The sequence below is a fragment of the Jatropha curcas genome, chromosome 9, assembly GCF_041381405.1.
Source record: "Jatropha curcas cultivar XTBG-Jc1 chromosome 9, XTBG_Jcur_1.0, whole genome shotgun sequence".
Taxonomy (NCBI): domain Eukaryota; kingdom Viridiplantae; phylum Streptophyta; class Magnoliopsida; order Malpighiales; family Euphorbiaceae; genus Jatropha; species Jatropha curcas.
In genome coordinates, this window is record NC_143159.1 from 1,331,062 (window position 1) to 1,355,210 (window position 24,149).

At 36.5% G+C, this 24,149-nt stretch overlaps 5 protein-coding genes and 1 long non-coding RNA gene across 11 annotated transcripts; 1 reads left to right on the forward strand and 5 right to left on the reverse strand.

Annotated features, from left to right (window-relative positions):
• Positions 1-143: 143 nt before the first annotated feature.
• Positions 144-1,947, reverse strand: LOC105635369 (putative methyltransferase At1g29790). Its single transcript, XM_012218445.4, has one exon. The coding sequence runs from the start codon at positions 1,727-1,729 to the stop codon at positions 467-469; it is 1,263 nt and encodes a 420-aa protein (XP_012073835.1). The 5' UTR covers positions 1,730-1,947; the 3' UTR covers positions 144-466.
• A 1,165-nt stretch (positions 1,948-3,112) lies between these two features.
• On the reverse strand, positions 3,113-4,573 carry LOC105635370 (uncharacterized). Of its 2 annotated transcripts, XR_016322406.1 has the most exons (4): positions 4,415-4,573; positions 4,249-4,314; positions 3,770-3,838; positions 3,113-3,347 (listed from the first exon to the last, which is right to left on the reverse strand). It is a non-coding gene; the product is annotated as an uncharacterized LOC105635370 (long non-coding RNA). The 2 variants fall into 2 exon arrangements; XR_016322405.1 differs by lacking the exon at positions 3,770-3,838.
• A 137-nt stretch (positions 4,574-4,710) lies between these two features.
• On the forward strand, positions 4,711-8,655 carry LOC105635371 (TLD-domain containing nucleolar protein). Of its 4 annotated transcripts, none has more exons than XM_012218449.4 (7): positions 4,711-5,040; positions 5,216-5,827; positions 6,507-6,676; positions 6,983-7,221; positions 7,471-7,670; positions 8,134-8,259; positions 8,333-8,655. In XM_012218449.4, exons 1-7 carry the CDS (start codon positions 4,885-4,887, stop codon positions 8,429-8,431), a joined length of 1,602 nt encoding a protein of 533 aa, XP_012073839.1. In that variant the 5' UTR covers positions 4,711-4,884; the 3' UTR covers positions 8,432-8,655. The 4 variants fall into 4 exon arrangements, with proteins under 4 accessions (XP_012073839.1, XP_012073837.1, XP_012073840.1 ...); XM_012218447.4 differs by having other exon boundaries at positions 4,712-5,040; positions 6,507-6,697; XM_012218450.4 differs by having other exon boundaries at positions 4,712-5,040; positions 6,540-6,697.
• Positions 8,656-9,059: 404 nt separating this feature from the next.
• On the reverse strand, positions 9,060-10,925 carry LOC105635372 (39S ribosomal protein). Of its 2 annotated transcripts, none has more exons than XM_037636326.2 (2): positions 10,478-10,925; positions 9,060-9,123 (listed from the first exon to the last, which is right to left on the reverse strand). In XM_037636326.2, exons 1-2 carry the CDS (start codon positions 10,832-10,834, stop codon positions 9,070-9,072), a joined length of 411 nt encoding a protein of 136 aa, XP_037492254.1. In that variant the 5' UTR covers positions 10,835-10,925; the 3' UTR covers positions 9,060-9,069. The 2 variants fall into 2 exon arrangements, with proteins under 2 accessions (XP_037492254.1, XP_012073843.1); XM_012218453.4 differs by lacking the exon at positions 9,060-9,123 and adding an exon at positions 9,186-9,459 and having other exon boundaries at positions 10,478-10,921.
• Positions 10,926-11,223: 298 nt separating this feature from the next.
• On the reverse strand, positions 11,224-16,680 carry LOC105635373 (Zinc finger C-x8-C-x5-C-x3-H type family protein). The gene is made up of 4 exons (XM_012218454.4): positions 16,228-16,680; positions 12,601-12,810; positions 12,384-12,508; positions 11,224-12,307 (listed from the first exon to the last, which is right to left on the reverse strand). Exons 1-4 carry the CDS (start codon positions 16,285-16,287, stop codon positions 11,398-11,400), a joined length of 1,305 nt encoding a protein of 434 aa, XP_012073844.1. The 5' UTR covers positions 16,288-16,680; the 3' UTR covers positions 11,224-11,397.
• A 1,145-nt stretch (positions 16,681-17,825) lies between these two features.
• Positions 17,826-23,585, reverse strand: IQD32 (IQ-domain 32). Its single transcript, XM_012218455.4, has 6 exons — positions 23,307-23,585; positions 21,728-22,057; positions 21,411-21,632; positions 20,677-20,757; positions 18,893-20,570; positions 17,826-18,238 (listed from the first exon to the last, which is right to left on the reverse strand). Exons 1-6 carry the CDS (start codon positions 23,385-23,387, stop codon positions 18,219-18,221), a joined length of 2,412 nt encoding a protein of 803 aa, XP_012073845.1. The 5' UTR covers positions 23,388-23,585; the 3' UTR covers positions 17,826-18,218.
• Positions 23,586-24,149: the final 564 nt, after the last annotated feature.

Here is a 24,149-nt window from a genome sequence, read left to right on the forward strand (position 1 = left end):
TCCAACAGAATAAATTTCAGTCACTTCATTGCGTACTTAAAGTTGTTTGGCACTTAGATTCAAAATCTTCCAGGGAATGCTAGATAAAAATAATGCAAGCTCAAAACACCGGCTACCAACTCACAGTTCAGAAGATTCAAGAATAGAGTAAAATTTTTTCCATTCCTAAACAATTTGCTTTAGCTTTAGCTTGGATAATAAAATCCCCTAAAGTACATAATAAAAGATAAAAATCTGTTTTAAATTACAGAACAGATACAATGGCCTTCCAGTTTCCACTGCAGGTTTGCATTTGAGGAAAAGAAATGATAGGTAATGTACTTATTGCACCTTCAAACAAATTTCATGACCATTTGGGCAACGAACCGGTACAAATTCTGTGCAGAAAAAAGAAAAAAAAAACCTACAAATGTAAGTGATATCCTTACCTTTTACCTCTTGTAGTTTCTTGTGGAAACTCCAATAATCACACTCTTGCTGGCTTTTGCAAGACTGCAGATAAATAAATCTCAGATTTGCCTGACCCAGCTGTCTCTACCTTCTCTCCCACAACCCATTTTAGCTTTTTATAACCAAATCGCTCTATCAATCTTGTCAAAGTCCTCTTCTTTTCATCATCAGCACAATAGAAGTTATCCAACCAAAACAATCCACCAGCTCTCATTACCCGATCAATGTCAAACATTAAGAACTCTAATTTTTCAGGTTTGCCCCCAACATCAAGTCCACTAGACGCATGAACCAAATCAAACACATTGTCATAAAAAGGGAATCTATGATCTAAGCTCAAATACAAAGGGAAAAGCCCTCTAGCTGCAATGAATTCACTGAAAGGAGCATCAATGTTCAAAGTACTAGTGATTACAGTCACATTATTTTCTGCCATTCTAGCAGCAAAGGTGCCAGACCCACCACCAATATCAAATCCTATTCTAATTCCTCCACTTGCTAAAGCTAACACATCATCAATTAAGAAATCATTCTTGCTTCTAACCTTAACAAACTTTTGATTCTCATACCCATTAGCCAAATCAAAGCAACCAACACAATCTCTACTCAGTTTCTTTTTATTCAAGCACTCAAGATTCTTGCAACCAAGACCACTCCATGTCAATATCTTATCACTAACAGGTTTCCACAAAGAAATAGGAAAAGGGGAAAGACCCACCTTAGGAACAGGCTTGGCAAAACATCTCCTTCTTGGCAAAGGCTCACATCCACGCAAAATCAGCTTCTGGCCAAGGCTCCAGTCATCAGGACAAGGCCCAGAAACCTTGTAAGTCATGAATTGAGACAACAAATCAGCAGATTTGTCACAGGAATGACCCACAGAAGCCACCATTTCAGTAATCCCAGTTCTTGAATCTTTACCAAGAGGAAGCTGGTGGTGTTGTAGAAAAAGTTTGAGCTCGTTTGCAATGTTGGGTCTTGAGATATCGATGGTTTCGTAGCCTAAAAGCTCCTTTTCCATCTTTGCAAGCTTTTTTTGAGAAGAATCTATCTCTCTTAAGATTAGAGAGACTTGCTCAGAGATTAGAGAAATATTCTTGTGAGTATTGTGAAAGAGATGATTTTGATGGTGTTTAGAAGAGGATGTGAAGGCATAGAGAGCAAAGAGATTAGTAGAGATGACAGAGAAGATCATAAGAACGTTAACTGCTGAGGAACATACAGTCGCTCTCTTGAATCTGGCTGTGCCATCTCCTATTTTCAGCGACACTGATCCCATCTTGGTCTGATGGTTTCCTTCTCCTTCTGCGTCTAAAGCAGAGGAGAGAGAAGGGTTTGGGGTTGGAGTGCACCTAGGGAGTGAGATTTGCAAAGAAAGTGAAGCTAGTGGGTGGTTTTTTTTTCCCTGGTTCTTGAGTGAAATATCAGTGTGTGATTTTTTAGCTCCGTGGAGAGAGAGAGAGAGAGTAGAGGTGGCTGTCGCCTGTCGGTTGGAGTTAGTGACAACTACTAAAGTTAAAAAGGACTTTCACAATGGTTCCTTAAGTGTCATTAGGACTAATATAAAATAGTAATGCTTTGAACTAAATATTTAATTTAAATAAAGTAATAAACTTAAAAAACCGGTTCTCTGATTAAGAAGCACAATCTTTGCTTGGTGATTAACGATTTTAAATAAAATAAGCATATTTGAGAAATTCACTTGTATTTTAAGGACAAATATTAAAATTAATTTCAACTACAAGCTTATCTTTAGCTTGTAGTCCTTATATTGCACATTATTAAGAAATGATGAGCTGAATTTCAAAAGAAAAAAGAAAATACGAGCTGAATGCCGAGCAGTAACGTTGAGGATTGGGCTGCGTAGACATTATTATTATCTTTTATATATTGCGGATAGAATAAAAGAAGAAAGAATTGCCGGGAAAAGGTGGTTTTCTTTGATTGGGCCGTATACATGTTAGCATCAAGTATGGACTTGGGCCCACCATATACTGTATCACGGGCCATAAAAAAAAGGCCTCGGTAATTGACGTGTTAATGCCATGGTCAGGATCAATGGCCCCACCTCTTCATTTTTCTAACACTACTTCCATTTTCTAATGAAGTAGACCAGCAGAGAGAAGCTAAAATTATCACGATGTAATTAATTAATTCATACGATTAAGAAAAAAGCATTTCCCCAACTTCACCAGATGACTTGTCCATTTTTGCTTGGTTGATTACTATAGTCTCATTTTATTTATTTACTTCAAATTTATCAATGAGCATCCCACAACCACATCCTCTCCGCTGCAATAATTTCACATTGGGACCAGAAGCGTAAGGCCTGACCCAGGACCCGCTACTCAACAATTAGCAAATCCATGCGCAATAAACTAGCACAATCTGTCATTCTGTATCCACTTTCCCTAGAATTTTTTGTAAGGCAATAGTTAGAACTATTTCACCGTTATAATAAAAAAAGAAAGCCAAAGAATACCAAAATGATTCTGGATGCTTAAAACAATGAAAATCTAGAAAAGCCCACAGAAAGGTTGATACTTGATACTGCTCAGGAAAGGTTGTTATTTTAGGCATTACTCATCTCATGCAGTTATTTTCTATAGAGAAGAAGAAATAAAGGATCTTGACCACATGCCACATGATTGATTCTTCCATATAATAAAATTATGAATTACTACTTTTTCTATTTCTCAAAAATGGAAAAACGCCTGCCATTCTAATGATTATGAAGATAAACAAATTCAAAATGTTCACAGTATTCTAAATCAAGAACCATCTATGCAAGATGATTTAAATGATATCCAAGGCTCTTTATTGCATCCAGAGACGAGCAAACCAACTAATCAGTGATGCGCCTTAGCTTCAGACTTCTTATGTGACTTTGCTTTCATCTGGTGAGAGAAAATTTATTTGTTAGGATTCATTTCCAATCATAAGTTGAGGGTAGGATTTATCAATGGAACATCAGTGAACAGTACAAGCATGTTGAACCAAAGGCCTAAAATGAACCATAGATGATAAAACTATGAACCTAAGAAACAGATCTACTTAAAAATAGTACTAATAATATGAATGTAATTTCATGAAACTGATAATGGCAAAGAGACTTTCAAATTCCATATTCCTCCATATCAGCTCAAACAAAACACAAATAATAATGTCCTCTCATCACTATTGTGTCATACTGTCATTAATGGCATCATCCTCTTTTATGATGAATTAAACTACTAACAGAACATGGCTTGCAATTCCCATAAAAGAAAGGCAGTCAGAGAAAGAAAAGGAAAAATAAAAAAGCCTGCAATCTGTAAACCTGACTTATTATAGTGCTCGGAAGATTATATTAGCAGTAGTTCGAGCAAGTACATTCTCCAATTTGCAGCTGCACCATGTTTCTTTAACAAATTACTTTGAGAATCAGTTACAATCAGCTATGGCTAGTAAACTACCATTCTATCTATTAACAAAAAACCAATTTAGCCTAGCACTGAAAAAATAAGGGCCAAAGAGGTTGTTTTGAATGATCACCATATTGATAGATTCAGGTAAAATGACTCAATATAGTACATTACTCCATATTCATATCAGAGAATCCAATTTTCCACACCTGTATTAAGCCTATTCCTGTCTACATAGGGTTGTAGAAGTTATGTCCTTAGATTTTAAGATATAACGTCCAATATTAATCTAACTGGTTAAAAGAACAAACAATTAGATCTGGCTCACACTTGATAAGGAAAATAACAAAAAAAAAAAAAAAAGAAATGTAAATAATCAACGATCAGAAATTACCTTGAGAACTTTCAGCTTCACACTTCCATAAACCAGACCGAAACTGAATGCTGATGCCCGAGCAACCTGCTCAGACCAACAAATCCAAAAAAAAAAAAAAAAAAAAAATTGGAAATCAACGAGAACAGGGATTCAGATTGCAGATATTGAGGAGAAGTATAATTACCAGAGCGAGAGTGCTGATACCGGAGTAAGGACCTGGAGGTGTCGCCATTCTATTGGCTGAAAAGATCTGATCACAACGACTCTCTACGAAAACCCTGATAATGATATGCTATGGTTGGGAGATTTCTGTCTTCTGATTCTTTTGATCTTTGCAATGCACTTCTACTTCTATTTGGACCCGGGTCATTGTTAATGGACTGGGCTGTCAAAGGCCCATTCAAGTCTCTCTCCTAATCATCAAAAGAAACATAAACGGTGCGTTTCTATAAGCGCGGTCATCGTTATCTGTCGGGTGGATCACATGCCTGGTGACACGTAAAATATAGAGGCAAAACTCAAAAGGTCTGTGGAATCTTCTCGGGAAACAAACACGAGGAGCGAGCATCACCTGCAAATCAACTAAAGTTTCTTTTTCGTTTTTGGCGGGGGAAAACCTCTAATCAATTTGCAAGAAAGTAGGTAGTAGCGACAATGGGAGCATCATCTTCGATAGAGCAGAATGTTACGAGAGAACAGCGAGAGGTGGAAAGTCTTGCTGCGTCCACCGGAGCAATGCCAATGCTTCAAAATTCTTTTTCTAAGCTTGCCGATCCTCAAAAAAATGTTGTTCCTCTCCAGTCCCTTCAGGTATTTGAAACACTTGGCCAGTCTCTACAGCAAAAAGCTGTTGCCTTTGCTTGTATTGTCATTTTTTGTTAGTATTTCTATAAAGAAGTTACTGAACCAGATTGGTTCAATTGAACAGAGAAGTAAATTTATTTTTATTTGCTGGTTTCTGATATGTGATTTTTAATTTGATCAGCAATGTTTCTTTTTAAATTATAAAAATCCAGACTGTGAAGCAACCAAAATGCCTGATTCCTTTCTGGTATTACTGGATCATCTGGGTTCATCGATAGTGGACCTACTTTTCATCTCTGACAAAGGTGGTCTCAATTGGATCGAGTTTTTGAGAGGTTATTTGAAATTTTGCGGGATGATGCCTGCCTCAATGGCCCTCAATAACTTGTTGCGAGTATTTGCCACAACCTATGCAAAAGCTGGACTTCCTTTGAAACTGGAGTTCGAATCCAACGACGACGATTGTAAGATTAGTGGGTCTCTTCTTGCTACCGATGTTCTTATGCTTCTCTGGATGTGTTGGACTATGTTATGGGATTCCAAAACTTCAAGATTTATCAAAGGAAAAGAAAATCTATGCCTCCCTGATATTAGTCACTTGATATTGTCAGCAGTTATGTCTTGTGCCGAAGTTGACAGTAGCTTGGATGTATGGGATTGTGACATATCAGTCTTGGACGTTCAACTTCCCGTTGGGAAGTTTCTTACTTGGGCCTTGACAACTGTACCCAGCCTGACTGATTGCTTCACACATTTTATCAATAAGAGACTTCAAAATTCAGTTTCTTCAGAGGTATGCAAGTCCAATAAAGCTCTTGACATTTATGATTTGATAATCTTGCTAAATTAGTTTGAATGTTTGTGCAAAGATTATATTTTTTGTTCTTGCATAACATATCGAACTAGAGATATAATAATACTCCAGTGCAGAACATGGGATGGTGAGTGCTTTGTCTACTATCTTATGAAGAGAGTAATTCTAATTAATCAATTCATGCTTTGGCTTTCTTTTTGGCCTCCCCATTCTTTTTATTAGGTCATGTATGGTCTAGCATTCTGATCTTGGAATCTAGCCTCTTGATATCCTATCTTTAAGGGTTTACATGCTTAGCTTCTCTGCATGCAATACATGCTTCTTGGAGCACATAAATTTTCTGCTTGGCAGTGGGATTTTCCTTTTCCCACATGCTATCAAATTTTTTTTAGAATCTGGTGATCTAGAAATTAAATTTTCTTATATAATTTGGTCTGTTCCATGTTGTCCTTGCTACTTTTCTAGTTATATTCTGCATGATCATTCCATAGTCTATTTTTCAAGTCCCTATTCTAGACCAGATGAGTTGCTACCAAATGAATTTTTTCTTTCTCAGATTATCGTTACAGCCTCTACTAAGCATGATGAATTACTTCCATTGTTGTATCTAGTTGTATAAGATCATATATCATATGCTTTTTTTTTTCATGATCAATAGCACGATAAGTTGGAACCTTCAACTTCATCACAGGGAGCAACACCACCAAGAGAGCCAAGTGGTAATCATCTACTAACTTGTGGAAGAGCATGGGCAATTTCTCTTACTCTCTGGAGTGAAATGAGTTCAGAAATTTTGAAACCATACTTACCCAGCGATGGTGATGGAACGTATGAAAATCTTCTTTACCGGTTTGTTAGCTTACCCTTTTCATCTTTTCATAAGCAACCTACCCGTTCTTTTTGCTGCTTGGCACTATGCTTGTGAGAATTGCTCAAGTCTATATGAATAGTTGATGTACCTAAATTGAATTTAATAATTTGGTTGTAAGACTTTAAGCTGCTTATTATGGGAATTGTGTACAATCTTCCATATCCAGATTGTGTGGAAATGTGAATCTCCCTATGGTTATCTTAGTTATTGATTTGCTTACTACGCTATGAACTGCAAAGCAATTTTTTTCTTCTGCTGTCTAGGTTATCTCTTCACGGGAGGGGATTGAACAGATTCTGGTCTAACATTGAAGGTTATCATGGTCCGCTGTTATTTTTGGTTTCTGCTACTTCTGGCAATGCCCACGAAGATAATACCAATGTCAGAAAATGGATCATAGGTGCACTTACACAGCAGGGTTTTGAAAATAAGGATATGTTCTACGGATCCTCTGGAAAACTATATGCTATATGTCCAATCTTCCATACGTTTTCACATTCTGGTATGTCATAAGAATAAGAGAGAGAGAGAAAGAGAAACCTGGTGTGTGTGTGTGTGTGTGTGTGTGCTTGCCTGCTCGGCACCCTCCTCCCACCCCAAGGAAAAAAAAAATCCCAGGCAGTTTTCTGCCTTCAGGAAAAAGGGAGGAGGAAATGTGGTTGATAGGTCAAACTAAAGAAAAGTCATGAGAAATGCTTCCATTTTCATGGATTTTGAAAAAGGAACTGACTGATTTTTAACATCATCGCAGGTAAAGATAAGAACTTCGTTTACAGCCATTTGCATCCTACTCGCCGAGCTTATGAACCACATCCTAAGCCTGTGGGAATTGCATTTGGAGGAACCATTGGGAATGAAAGAATATTTATTGATGAAGACTTTGCAAGAGTTACTGTTCGCCATCATGCAGTTGACAAAACTTACCAACCAGGTTCCATTTTCCCATCTCAGGTATAAGTAGTAGGGCTTAATCAAAATAATCAGGGATCCAACATTATCATTTTATTTTAATATCTCAATTGCCAATACTTGAATGTTTGTTGATAATATCATATGACTGTACAAGTAAACTGTCCTTTTTCTGTTTAAGTTTACTTCTCTTTGATCCATATACAGCATTGGTAAGTACTAATCATTTCAAAATATCTCTTGGTCATTGTATCCCTTAGTTTATTTTTATATTTTGCACTTGACGAGTTATGCGAGCTTCATAGTGAAAGAATTTCTCATACCTGAAATATTGTCAATCATCCCTGTGGAGATATTATCAAAGTCAGATATCATATAGGATAGTGTAGGAATAGGAGTAAGAGTTGGATAAATTTGGCCTCTTTCTACCGTGTGGCCTAGAAGGTCCAAACCAACACTCAAATAGTTTCACAAGTTGACTTCCGTAAATGAACCTGTACTGCAGGGTTTTCTCCCTGTTGAAGCTTTGATTTCAGAAGTTGAAGTTTGGGGATTGGGCGGGAGGACGGCAAAGGAAGTCCAAGCTTCATATAAGAAGAGAGAGGATCTTTTCATTGAACAAAGACGCAAGGTGACCTACCAAGTTCAATTAGACCATTCTTATGCCAGTCTTAAATGAGATCTTATGGTCGTCTTTTTGGCAGGTTGACTTAAAAACTTTTGCAAGCTGGGAAGATTCCCCTGAGAAGATGATGATGGATATGATGTCTGACCCCAATGCAGTAAGAAGGGAAGATCGCTAAATAAACTCGTGTGAGATGGTTTTGCAATTTGGTAGGTTTCATGGTGGAAGAGAAAGGCCAGACTAGGCAATTACTACTGTATGTTCTTCTAGAAAAGAGTTATGCCTAGTTACATTTTAACCTTGTAAAAATCCAGCTGTAAATTTAAAATAATTGACATTGATCAAATATACCAGTTGATTGGCATGTGAAACATAAAATTCTGTTATTTGTCTCGTATTAAAGCCTAGTGTAGCACTTTTTCTGATGCTTTGTAGCCAAACGCAAGACTTTAAGCTGCAAAACGTGATAATTGGAAATCAAGTTCAGGCGCTTGATTTATTGAAACATGTCAATAGATAAACACGCGTTTACATATGATTCGCCAAATTCCTTATTATGAACAAAGGCATAAGACCTCAACCTGAACATCACAATGACCCGTCACAGACTGTTCATGCATCCCCCGGAGAACCAGGCATGTGAGATGGAGAATACTGGGGCTCAGGACATCAGATATGGCCAATGTCCTAGGTTATTACTACAAATTGATAAACCAAGCGTCCGAGTCCCCTCTAATTTCCACCATATTCATTCTCATATGGCTCAGATACAAAACGAGCCTCGAATAGACAATATAGAAAATATATTCTTTGGCTCTAAAATTGCATCTCTATTCTGTCTTTTAAAATGAAACATAACACCTCAGCAACCTTGAAGGAAAGAGGAAACAATGTCAAGACAGTACAAAAGAGCCTAATCATAAGAGCAGCTCTAAGAACTAAGAAGAATACATTCATAAAACACACTTAACTCATTTCAGAGGATTTTCCTGGCACGATCAACACTTAAATATGGAATCAAAATATATTTTGCTAGCAACATTAATACAGTTCAAAAAAATGATGTGTTCTTTATTTTTTGCATGACTCGCTAAAATTTGGTTCCATAGACACTGTCGCACAGATGGACATCAGACAGTTGCCTCACCCAACATGTAAAACAGAGTGTATATGGTCTCATTGCTTCTTCTCTTCTGCCTTCCTTGGCTGGGATCGGTGGAGAAAAGGGAAAATAAATAAATACAAGAAAGGAAAGAACGTAGATGGTCAAAGAGAGGTAAATGGCAACATGAGAATATACAAAATAACATAAATTAATAGACTAGAAAAGCATAATCAGTGAGCAGCAGCTTTTGTGAACCATTGAAACAAAATACTGTTTCATCAAACCACAAGAGCAGCAGTTTGGTCAGAATGCAATGAGCTGGGAGTTGGGATGGCAATAGATATGGAAATCTTGAATGATGCACTTGAACACTTAACTTTCTGCTCTGAAAAATCCAGATATATGATAGGAAATGCATCTCCGACTAACTCTTGCAATGTTTGATAAATAAAAATAATATACTTCCTCGCACAGAATTTTCTACTTAAATATTGGCCTCCAGCTTGTTCTTCAACCCTTTTCTTGTTCAATCTGTCCTTTAAACTTGATTTTGGGAAATAATTATCAACCAACATTTTAATACATTCAAAAGGTCTAAGCTTATAAAACAAGCAAAAATAATAATTGCTGGTGATAAATGGTAGCATTCAAATGTCTGTCATAGGCAGTGTAAGTAATTGGTAACCAACATGTAGAGGTAAAAACAACAGTTACCAATGTCAACATAATATGCCATTAACATATTTGAAAATGGAAAAACGAAGATTATAAGAGTTGCATCAAGTGCAAATATAGAACAAGAAAAGGGGAATAGAGTAAAGATATCGGAGGATTGAAGACTAAACCCATTTGGGTTTTATTCATAAAAGAATAATCTCTTCTTTGCAATGTGTAAAGGACTCGAATAAAAAGACAAACAAGATAACCAATATACAGGTAGGAATAAGTTCCAAATAGTTTTACTAAAACGCAAGCATTAAGAAACCCAAAATAGACTCGATGTCCACCACTCCATCCAAAGCACACAAATTGTTCGCGAAATGCCCAGTCGAAATAAAGCACAAAGCAAAGACCAATCAAATTGCTTTCAAGAAGGAAAAGAACAAAGGTGATTCTAACCTTGGTACCAGGAGCAGGCATGTGGAGCTCTTCCTCCGGTATGATGACAGGCCACTTCTCACCAGCTTCACGGAACATTTGCTCCGTCTCGAGGAGCTGACCCTTCTCCAAAATCATGGTCCTAATGGTCTGAGCAGGAATCTTAGTACCGTCAAAAACCTCCTCGACTCCGTTAACGAAAGTGACAGTGATTTGCGGCGGGTGGTCATCGGTTCGCCGCTTGACTAAGACCTGGCAAGCCGGGTTCGATTCTTTGGCCTTGCGGGCGTTGCATTGAGCTAAGAACTCCATGCAAGAAGCTATGCGAGGGTCCAACGCATTGAACTCAATCCGTACCTTTGACAGGAACTTCAACATCTTGGTGCTCTTTGCTGCCCCCCAATTTTGTTTGATTAATAACCGAGATTTCGTAGCACAGTTTTAAACGCCACCTCGCCGGTCTGGTCGGACTAGGTATTTATTATTCCACCACAACATCTCCGGTACGATGTAGAGTTTTAGATGGGCCCTGTTTTTGCCAAGTTTTTTTCTGTCAGAAGACTTGTAGATGGCCCAGCCCATTTAGCTTAACCCAATTAAATTATAGATTATTTCCGCTGTTTTTGTTTTTTTAAAATTAAATTAATCACCCTTAATCGCCTGAGAAAGTTGCCATCGTCACAAGGAGCAAACACAAATAAAGCATTAGATGTGGAAATGGAGGGGGAAAAGAAAATGCTATCTCAACAATGGAAATTTGCAATTGATTAGGAATATGAAGGCTTCTCTCTGCCTATAATTTAATGACGTTCAAAAGTAGAGGGAATAATTTGTAGCAAAACCAAGCCAGAGAATTAAATAAAAATGCTGAGATGCAAATATGCCTTTTGATCTAATTAAAAAAAAAAAAAAAAAAAAAGGCTACATTCAAGCAGCAAAAACTAACTGCTAATTTCCCTATCCATCTTCATTCTCTTAGCATTTTGCACCTCTGGTATGCTACTGCTCCGTTGCGGGGATGACGTGTCGTGCTGGTATGCACAATTGGCTCCATGACGACATCCTCTTGAACTATTAAAATAAATACAAGGCTTCATAATCTTAGGCTTTGCATCCCTTGATTTGGGATTAACTAATTCTGGGTTCGATCCTATTTGATGACTGTAACGGCTACTGTATTGATGAGGGGTTTCTTGTCTTTCTCCTCCATGTTGCTGGATCAAGTTCTTATAGTAATTCACATCCTTCACCTGTGAAACTCCAACACAAGGTACAGATGAAGCTGGAACTGCTGCTGGAGGAACCGGTGCATTAGGAATATATCCCAGTCCGACCCCATTAGCCTGAGCATAAAAGGGTCCACTTGAAGTAGTGGTAAAAGATGAAGGTATATTGCTCTCTGGTGAAGGGACAAAAGATGCGGTTGGCTTTGGTGTGTTCTGCACATTGGAGGCAGCTCCATAATCTTGAGCCAACTTCTCAATCAATCTTGGGTTGTTGAGAATTTTGACGAGCAGATCACGGTCTATCAAACTTCCTTGATCATTGCTTTTATTAATGGCAGCAAAGGCAGCAGATGCAGCAGCTATTACATCTGGTTCAACGCCAAGGAGTGCTCCAGCAGCAGGTTTCTCATTAACAGGAGTATTTGAAATGGCAGGAATACTGTATTGAGGTGGCAGAATTCCAGAAGCCAATAGTTGGGACTGTGAGCTCACAGGAGCATTATACGGTCCCCTAAACTCAGAAGGTGCATCTACTGCATCTTCATCTTCAATGGGAGTAATTGGAATCAGAGGAACTTGATGATCATTGAGTCTTAAGTCTTCTAGTTCTGCACTGAAAGCCGGACTGCATAGACAAAAATAATTTGAGTTCAAGTAAAAAACAAAAGAAACTTACAAAAAGAAAAGGAGAAGAATCAAACTTTGGAGGAATGGCAGATGGACGAGGATAAACTGCTTCAAGCACTCTCATCTCTCTCTGATTATGAACCTCCACCTCTTTGCTTTCTTCTCCCGCAACCACTTGCCAGGTCAAGTCCAAAACAAACTGCAATACCCTACTTCAGTGCCATAATAAAAAATTCAAAATTGAAAACCAAAGGAAACCTTAAAAGCTAAAACCAAAACCTAGTTACTAACCCTGGGAGGACATTTCCATTTAATTACAGGAATGTCAGACAACTTAATATGCAATTGGTTGGCAGGTTGGCCTCCCTCAAAGCCAGGAGGCAGAATATCATCAGCAGCTATGCCAGCTGGATGCGAAAGCCATGATGCTTTTGCTTGGAGGTGATCTTGTGCACCAAGACCAACTTGCGAAGGAGATTCCTCTGACAGGAACAGCCGTACCTGTAAAAAGCAGCAGGAATCAATTACTCAGATTTCAGACTTACAATCATAAATAGAATAAAACCCTAAACACGATTAATATCCTTGTCACAATTCAAAATGGAAAGCAAATACAGAAATGAAAAGGGATATCAAATACAGAGAAATGTTAGTGTAAATATAACTTCACATAAAATATTCAGATATTTATCTTTGACCCATATTAATGTTGTGTTCATATCTGAAAAGGAACTACTTGATAGTAAAATGGGAAAACATGATGGCTACCAAAGAAACCAGAAAAATAAAAACTAATAATGCAAATTTATCAGCTTGAATAACATGAATTCACAAAATTTTATCTACGTCCATTCTGATCTATGCGCTCACAAGCTAATTAGAAAACTAGGATTACCATCTCAAGGTGTATTTTAGATGTCTATCTACATATATTTCGAAAACAAAAAATTAACTAAGTTATGACACGAGATTTCATCTGAAAGCTAAATACATATACTAGAATATGTTCAATAACCAGAGACTGGCCAACTTTTTGTCCTATAGGGAGTAAATTGCATAAGCAGCATACAACTTAGCATTGAGACACAAAACATAATAAGAGACTCCTTAATATTGAGGCAGAAATGTTCAGAAGCAAGCCATAATTGGGGTATATAAACATTGCATGACTTCCTCTAGCATGGGTATAAAATCACTTTTGCAGAAGAAATAAAGAAATGTAAGACCATCTTGTTATTCAAACTTCTATGCGCTAACATGCATGTATGCAAATATGTTGTCTAATTTGTCTTGCAAAATAATAGGTCACTAAAATGGGGTATATCATAACACTGATAATAAACACATTACTTAAATAAAACAATATATAGCAGTGTTTCTACTACTGAAACTATTAAATCAACAACACATGAATCCAGATCAGGCATCTAATGAAGACTTCCTAGGAACTATCAAGCAAGAAACCAGAACAGAGTCCATAACATAGACAAGCAAAAAGAAATTCTGTTGCCAACCCTGCCAACAAAATTCTAACAGCAACATGCAAAACACTGTTCCACTTAGCATGCTGACTACACATACACTTTTAGATCTAATTGGAAAAAAGCAAAAATTAAAGATATTTGAAGTATTTCAAGAGGAACCTCAAAGTAATGCATTCTTTTTTTTTTCTATATGTAAACCAAGTGATTAACAAAAATTTCTGCATGAAAATCAACGTTAAGTTCTTTATCTATTGCTTTAAGCTTCAGATGAAAGAGCAAATGCTTAAGACATCAACAACCCAAATGGCACATCATAATGATAAAAGCTTTTGTGAAAAAATAAGGCTGCCCCAGGCAGATCTGCACAACAATGTCTCTAAGCTAATTATTGTAAGATGTCTCATTGTTCTGCCCAAATTGTGACTTAGTACCAGTTCGCTACTGCATTACCCCACCCCCTACTAAGTTAACTTAAAACTACAAAATTAAGAGAATCTGACTAGAACAATATGAAAAGACATCACCCAGGGTAATCTTAAATAACAAAGCATTGGGCAATTGTTCATAACAAATGTTTAAAATGGTGCTCAGAAACCTTTCAAGCAGATTAAGATTGGACAACGAAATAGAATCTTCAAAACCTCCACTCACACAAAAAAATGTCTAAGAGAAGATTGCTATTACACAAAAGAGATCAAGCAAATGGATAAATTAATTATAAACTTAGAGGGAGTTTCACATGAAAATAACAGATCATAATTAAAGGGCCTGCATTTTTGAAATCTTAACTGATGCCGTACAATCATTTCCAATGGAAACTCCAAAATCCACACTAAATTGATCAAAAGTACCTTATCATTTGGAGCATATTTCCAACCATAAAATGCAAATTCTATGATTGAACTAGTAAAAAATAATTTCCCTTGCTATTCTTAGAATTTGAAAAATTCTTTATCCATTCAATTCCTGCAGGAAATAAATTGGCATATTCTTAAATTTTAACTATGCATTGAAGCAACAGGCTCCTTATTTTCATAACTTGGTATCAACTTCACAACGATCTTTTTGCTTACAATTTTTATTTAAAAACTATTCACATTTCACATCACCACTATGCAACTATTCCTTAATTCATGCAGCCTCAAACTTCTTCAATACATCAGTTCTTATCTCATTGTTTCCTGCTATCCTTAGGTCTTCATCACAGGTCCGACTCAGTCAGAAATGTTTTGGCAATTAGCATACAGAAATGCTCCTTTCATACATATCCACATACAAATTGTTGCTGTCTTATTTCCACCTATTCTTTTTATGCAAACCAAATAATTAAAGTCTATGCTAAAAAATCCAAAAATGCCAACACTGAAATGCCATACATCTTCTCTTATGTCCACGACTTTTGATCCACAGGTTAGTAATATTCCCCAACATCTGTGAAAATCATTTCATAGGAGGAGCTACTATAAGGAACCAGGTTGTGATGGTATCATCTTATAAATGACTCAAAAATGACAATGAAAATTAAAAGTGTTCTATTCAGGTTTAGCAACATATTGAACTACCTTGGACATTATCGTAATAATTCTATTTTGACATAGCTTCATTAGAATCTGAATTTCCAATTCTCAGGCAAAAGAAATGACAGCTTAAGAGAAGTGGAAACCAAACCTCTACTTAAATTAATGTGTGTGTGTGTGTGTGTGTGCATTTGTATGTCAAAGCATTACTATCTTGTAATTAGAAGAAAGCTCATAGCACAACGAGTTCACCTTCAATACAGTTATTTCTAAACTTAAATTTGAGAATCAATTTCATTTTTTTTTTTTAATTTAAGAATGCCTCTCAAATCAAACATTGTTTTACAGTTAAAAAAAATTGAAACTTTCAGCACCAACTAGAAATCATCTTGAATATTATTACAGAGCAATGAGTAAAAGGTAGCAATTTAAATTAAAAAACGAGGACCTTCTGTCTTCAATTTTTCATTATGGTACTTGATTAGCAAGACAAGCCCGAAGCTTGAGAATTCAAATGACGTGCAATACAATTTATAAGAAATCATTTTCTCTTATCAATTAAAAGTTCCTTTTCAATATAGAAATGCATGGCAAGTCCATTATCATCATTCAGACTTAACATTATCTGATTAACTAGAACCACTCGCAAATCCCATTACAGTAGTCAAGTATAAAGTATAAAGACCTGTACACACAAGGAGAGCAAATGACATCCCCATTTTTCAAACAGGTGTTAAAATGATATGAATAAAAAAAATTAAAAAAAAAATTATCTATAAAGAGCATAACAATTAGGTTTCACGCCCGAGTCTGTTTAGCTTGTCCGGTAAATGGAATGATAAATATAAACACTTGTCGAAATTCTGAAATTTAGTCAAAAATCTATAAATTTTCCTTTGGAAGATTGGCACTTTTACCTGACAAAGATTAACATCTGATGCCCAAGAAACTCTTTTTGATTTCTGCAATCCCCGCATATTAACAGATCAACAAATGCACTCTCAAAACTCTCCCTTTTCCCCTTGCTTCGATTCCCCAATTTCTAATTTCTGTTTAATGTGTCAATGGACCGATAAATAGGTTTCGATTTGAACATATAACTCTATTCCCAATAGTCGAAACCCTAAAGCTAGATTTGAACTGTTTCAAATACCTTTACAAAATCGACTTACCCATTTTGAAAACCCCTAAATGTGCAAAATTCAGACACGATCGAAATAGAAAATTCTAGGCGACGAGGGATAAAGAGAGTAAAATCAATATACTGATATCGCAGAGAGATCCAAGGGAACCCTAGATCCTCTGGTCTTGTTTGCTTTGCCGTTTTGATGTGCTTCCGTTTCCCATTTTACCTTTCTCTTCTATATATCTGTTCTGTGCTGTGGCAGTGTCGCACGTACGGCAGTAGCGCGTGGAGGAAGTAGACAGTTATACATGACATATTCGCTATTGAAGCCCAGATGGCAGTTGGGCTTTATTAACGGTTTGGCTTTTGGGGTTTTGTTGACACGCGCTTTAACTGCGGATGGAGCTTAAGTGACCTTTTTTTAAGAGTTCAGATTCTGACCGCAGTTTTTTTCTTTTTTCTATTTTCTTTCCCTTCCTATTTTTTGAGTTGAACGATGAAAGGACAGTATGCTGATGGAAAAAAAAAGCTAAGTTGTGGTCTGGTCAACATCTGCACAGTCATATGGTCATGAACTTTGCCACGTATAACTTTTATAGGAAAATTCAAATCACCTATAAACCTTTTTATTAATTACTTAATTTCATGGCAATTTTAAGTTTTTGTTCAATTTGAATTTTATGATGTAAATATATTAATTATATATTCCAAGAAAAAAAATTCACTAACTATTGAAAAATATAATTTATAATTTTTTTTCCCTTACGAGGAAAGTAGATCTTAAAAATTAAAAGGGAGAATGCATATTTGGGCCTCCTAACTTATACTAAATGATGAAACATCCAAGTTTTATCAAAAACAAAATAAAATAAATAACTTTTAATATTTTTAACTGATAAATCTTATTATAAATATTGTTTTATTTTATTTTTGTTAAAAATAAGGTTTTGTTTATCATTTGTGCAAGTTCAAGGGAGAAAATTGTGTACAAATTTTGATTTTTAGATAAATTAAATATTACTTTTAAATTCAGTTTCAAAATGAGTATTATTCCAAATTAAAAATAATATGCCAAGAATTTGCGACTGTGAAAGCCAACGACGGATCGTGTATGATACTTGGGCTCTTAGCCACCCGTAAAACGCTGAAAAGCCCAAAGTTGGCTCTTGAATTATACATTTCTTACCGCAGGTGAGGTTTCACATTCCAATTGAAATCGATTTGAGTCGTTTAATTTTAATTTTAACAACTTAAATAATGGTATAACTAATAATTTTATGTCACATGGTACGTTAATAAAATAAATAGTTAAAATTAAATCCATGCTCATTTAAACCTTTGTCCCTATCAGCAGCACAAGCGCTGCAGACTGGAAGGTTGGAAGCAACAGAAGGAAATAAAGAATTTATTAGCAAAACCAGAGGCAACATATTGAAGCTTTCCATTCCAGAGTTACCGTCTAAATTCCAGACATATAACTCTAAACAGACACGTTTAAAAAGCCTCAATAAATCACACAAAACGATATTCAACAAGCACCCAGCCATATCTCCAACACAGACAAGAAGAAAAATATATAAACTTCTTTAGGTAGATACTGATAATATACAAGAAAACCTTATACAAGTTCTATATATATATAGTTACCCATCGAACTCCGGAGGTCAACCACCTGACTAAAATGCAATGGAGGTGAAGAAAACCTGTCAGTGGATCAACAATCGAGTTTTCTCTTTCTGGTGAAGGACCATCATCTTGCACGCAATCAACTTGGAATTCGATTCACCTCTGCCATTTTTTCTCTGGAACAAGCATAATTCAAGCACTTCAGTATCCAAAACACAGTCATAAAAAGTTTTTCTTTTCCACCCAACACTAAGCTGTCCTAGGTTTCCTAGCAAACGTCACATTTCCATGAATTTGGACTACACCAAGAACACCTAATTGATGTTATAGATAGAAAAAAAAAAAAAAAAAAAAAAAAAAAAAAAAAAAAAGAAAGTTATGAAAATGGTAGAAAGAGGACTCTAGCAGGAGAGAGAAGAGACAAGACAGAGAAATGCAAGCATTATTGGATTACAAAGAGAGATGAGAAATATGTGAAGTATTGCATCTCAAAACAAAACCATTGCAACAACATTTAATACCATTCTAATTATTTTATAAAATTAAATAAAAAAACAAGGAAAAAAAAACAACAGCAACAGGCAAGACATCTTTTAATGACAGGAGACAATCAGACTAATCCATCCACCGCCTTTTAAATCCAAGAAGGCATATATAGTGTAAGCTTCCAACATATAGTGATTCCAGCAAATGAATAATGCATAAATTCAAGATCTAAAGAATTTGAATGATGCCCTGAATGGAACATCTGTTGACTAAAACGTAAAAAGTTTAGGCAAATATAGAGCCAATGCTAACAGTAAATGAGAAAAAAGAAGCTTAGAGAATACCATGAACTACATGGCTGCCATTTCCCTTCGTACCAGGCTGTGCTTGAGACAATGACCGCTGGATGGAGGGAGAACTCTGCCGTCCATTTGAACCAGGTAAAGACTGTCTCTTCTTGATGTACTCTCTGTCATGCACATCTGGGCTTGATCTAGGCGAATTATTTGCCTGGATCTTGGCTCTTGCTGATTCAGTTGCTTGCATGAAATGAGGGAGAGAACTACTACTGCTACTATCTCTAGCTTCTTGATCAGTGTTATCAGGCCTACTTGAACCAAAAGAATTGCGCCTCTTCCCATTCTTTTGATCTTTAGGCAATTGTTCCATACTACTTCTTGCACCAGAATCATGATTTGGATTTGATGGAGATCTCTTACCTGCTGAAAGAGATTTGCGTTTTTGGCTGGAAGCACTCTTGTCACTTCTGTTCCTTTTAGGTTTCACGGAAACCTGACTAGAAGGTGTTCCTTGGGATTCTGGAACAGTCATATGGCTTCTTGGAGAAGCTTCTGGGGATGACCTATATGCAGGACCACCTGTCTCAGAGTACAGTTCTCTTTGGACATCAGAAGCACTTCTTTCAGGCTTCAACTCTACATGCAAGGAGTCTGCAGCTACAACTGAATCCACGGATTCATCTTTCACAGTATCAAGTTTCTCAGGCTGAACCATTAAATAGTCAAACGGATTTGACACAGGATCTGTAGGTACATCCTTAGCTTCCACAACTACATCTATTGTGCTGTTACGGTTGTAAGTTTCTTTCTCTGAAGATTTTGCTTCATGCTCATATTCTGTTGCTCCAACTTCAAATATATCAGGTGAATCAAGAGTTGAAGTAACAGAAAGTTCAGTACCACATTCAGAGTCACCACATTGACCCCTCAAATTATTAGGAACTGAGTTTCCTACCAGGTTGAGCTCCTTTGTTCTCACCACAGTGTCTGCACCAGATGAAATTGTGTCCATGTTCGATTCAACTGCACCATCCTGATATGACAAACTGAATGATTTATTTGAATTAGCTGTTGAACTTAGCTCCTCGAATTTGGACTGGACGGCGATAAATGCAGGATTGCCAATTTTTCTTGACCCAAATACAAACCTCTTTCCTTCAGTCTCCAGTTGTTCAGAGGCATTCCTTTTCATAGAACGCTTGGGTTGATCAGTTTCTTCACCTTCTATTTCTGCCTTATGAAAATGAGAATTAATTTCCATTTGATAATTTTCATTAGATTGCATATTTTGATTTGGAAGAGATTTTATGTCTATTGAGGACTCTTTTGCATCAGATGTAGATGTACTAATGGTATTGAACTGGGGCTGAACTGAATTATCCCCTAATAAAGAAGAGGTCGGATGGTGTTGCTGAAACTTAGAGTCATCTGCATCATAAGTTATCTGATTCTCATCAGTTTCTGATGGTAGAACTGTTTCCTTATTGGACTTAGAATCTGCTAACTCAGAAAAACCTTCAGATGGAACTGCAGTTTCTGCTACAGTAAATAGATTCTCATCCTTATTCTCTCTTTCCACCTCCTCAGTCTTTAAATTTGGTTGTGGTGTTGGTGCTGCTGATGAAACGGATATCCACCTCTCCAACCAATTCCAAGCAGAACTTGGTTTTGAAGAATCACACTTGATGTGAATAGGCCTCGACTTTGGTGTTGATTCCATTAGCTTTAGTTGAAAACAAAAAATCAGTATCATTATAAAAAATAAAATTTGATATGTGGCCTTCACTGTCATCACAGAACCAAAAACAAAAGAAACCCACTGACCATACCTGACGAGCAAACCCATTGCTAAGCAGCTTCTCAATGGAAGTATAAGTTACATCGGGTTTCTTCACTGAATTTTCCTTCCCCTGAAAAACAAAATAATGATCGATAAGGGCCTTCAATGAATTAAATAGCAGTACATTACAGTTTGTGATGAGCACGAAGGATTTATTTATTTTTCTATTCACTCATTTATTACAAAAAATCCAGAAGAAATGCCAATTTTCTTCGGCACTGAAAAACAAAAACTAAAGAAAGTCCAGAGAGCAGGAAAAAAGGAGAACAATATGTTCTAAATGTAGTTGTTCTAGAAGCCATTGAATGAGAGAAGTTCCCCAACCCCCTTAATTGACTCAACTCTTAACCTCACATTTATACAGATTTAGCATTTCAAGCTACATTTGAAAGACTCACCCTTTAAAATTCTATTTGAAATATGCCTCAAGCATTAAAGCAGTACTACTGTAGCAGAAAATGTCAACTGTGGTAGCAATTTTGTGGATAAATTAATGCTTGAAGAAAGGCTATCACTCAGTACCTAAATAGAAAAAATGACATAATAGCAATAAAACCTTAACCCATAAACTTCCTTTGTTTGCTTAGGTTAAATGCTGCAGCACAAACACATGCTTATTGATGTTCAAAGATCAAATATGAGCTGGAATATTCGACCAGAAAAGAGGTTATGTAGCCAGCACCATTTTGTCAGGACATACTTATTCAAGTTGAGTGTCATTACCAAAGTCTTTGAAATAGCCTTCTCATGCTTCCCATCTATCTTCTTTTCTGTAGATGACCCCTCTTGCAACAAACGAGCACGGCGAGCACGGACAAGTGCTTGCATTTTGATAATAGCTTGTACACATCGTAAGGTTCCAACAGCATGCTGCCGGACCAAGTGCCCACGTACAACAGCTTGCAACTTGACTAAATTCTTTCGCTTGAGGAGTTCTCTCTGGGCCTGAAAAACAATTATGATGAAACTAAAGGTTAGACTGCTAATAACCAATAAACTACAGAATAACAGATGCATTTCAGGAAAAAGAAAATCAATACCAAAAACCCTCTGACAGCAGCCTGTATGACTACAACAATAGACTCTTCAAGTGGGGCTTCAACTTCACTTTCATCCTTAGTGACAACAATAGTCTCAGATTCTTTTGAGTCTGCAAAGGTCAACTGAGGTTTCTCATCAGTAGATTGTATCACAGAGATCTTCTCTGGAACAGAAGTCGTATCTGGTAATTGGAAGTTGAGACTGGCAGATTCTGAGCTCTCCTTATTTGCAGAAAAAGGGGCTTCCGTGATGACAGTGTTGCTGAGAACTCGATGACGGGCAGATCTCTTCCGGAAACTCCATCCACGCTTGTCGCTTGAACTCTTGTTCTGAAACAAAATTCAATTAATACCATCCAATTGACAAAGAGAGATTGAAACTCTGATCACCACAATCCCTATTCTATTCAGTTTCAATGCTAATGGCTGATGCTAAGATAGAATAAGTCCACCATTTACTCCAATTTTTAACATTAGGCTTGACGACTTGCCTAAATTGTATAGGCGTAGAATCTAGCAAGTTTGGCAGAAAAAGGCAAACTTCCCATAAGGACCTTTTAAAACAGTTGCAATAAATAAAGTCTACATGCTTGAACTATTGTGAATTTAAAATGCTAGCAATATCCACAGCTATCAACCAGTGAAACCATTAGCCTATGCAATCTAAATCAGACAGACCTTGACAGTTTAGCAAGGAGCCCACTGGTGCGAGTGAAATGATGTAAAATAGGTCTGCGCTTTTATCTCTCTTATGTCATACGACTCACAACCCTCAACTTAGTTAATTATCAAAATGCTAATTGCAAAGTGCAATTATGTTGCGTAGAATTCACTTCCAAGGTTCCATGAACCTCACGTTACAAATGCTTTTGCAATAGCTTCAGTCATCAACAGATCTTGTGAAAATGCTATTTCAGACTTGCAGCAGCTGAAAAGGCAACATGATCCTACATTGTGAATCGTAATCCCAAGCAATACTAGATTTACTTCCTTTAAATAAGATAAATTCAAACAAGTTTTCAATAGATCAAAACAGAAAGAATTGCAAACCAACGATGGACCTAATGCTTCAAACAAAGCATTCTCATAACCTCTACATCGTTTTTCTCCAATAATAGACATCATAATTACACAATAACAGATCTTAATGCATTACTATCACACATAAGTTAGATCATCTCCACACCGCGATAAAATAGCAGTCGCATTGTCAAATCATAAAATACAAATTTGTCAAGTCCCATAATCAGACCCAAAAGAACTTCAATTGTATTACTCTTAATAAAAGGTTAAAAACATCAAATCATAGAGTTGTCATTAAATTTCTCAGATCTCAAAAACTCTAATAAATTACTTTCCATTTCCAACATTTTCTAACTTTCCAAACGAGGCATTACTAACAATTTTAGAAGTAACTTCCAAAATTCAAATCCACGTGTTAATCAAAAAAATTCAACCTAAGATCGCCAAATGCGAATCCAAACAAAGAATTGAAACCTCGCATACAAAAGTGAAAGAGAACATCAAGAAGAAAAGAATCGAGTAACACGAAACGAGCATGGTAAACCAAATCAAATACCTCAGGAACTTGAAGATCATCTTTGTCAGCTGAATTGCCACCGCATGTGATTATTTTGAAACAAGAAGTGGTTCTTCCCATTCTGTTCTTGCTTTCTTATCTGCTTCTCTCACTCTAGGCTTTACTCCCTTACTCACACACACGCACACTCTCTCTCTCTCTCTCTCTCTCTCCCACTATGTCCCAGACAACGCACCTATATGGGAGTGTGTCTTTGGAAATTGTAACATAGAGCAAATGGACCTCAATACATTGTTTTAAATATAATTAAGTCTGATTTTGGAGTCCGCCATTTATCAGGTCCGCCCGTTGCCTTCCTTGCCCACTACTGTCCGTTGAGAAAAGGCTTAAAAGGCTGCCATTTTTTACCTTTTTTTGCCTTTTTTCTTTTCTTTTATCAATTATTATTATGCTCAAATACAAGTGAAAATATACTAAAAAAAGAATATTAATAGTGAACTGAAAAAAAATTAATTTCTCAAGCCGCGGTAGGTCACGAGACTCGCGAGAAGTTTAAAATTTTTATTAACCTTAATCAATTTCGTATTAGTTGAACCGGATCGTCCTGATTAGTTAACGTCTTAACGTCTTATGTATGTTACATTAGTTCAAAGTTGTCTTCGATTTTTGTCGTTTTAATACAGTTGGCAATACTTATGGTGTACGTACAGCGAGTAAATTAGCCAGGATTTTCTTTCTTCTCATCATAATTTTTTTCAATTTCTTTCTTCTCCTCCGTCCCCAGTTGATAGCTTTTAGGAATCAAAAAAAAAAAAAATAATAATGTGGAAAAGCAAAATTAGATAGTGAAGCTAGCAACTAATTCTATGTCTTAATTATTCC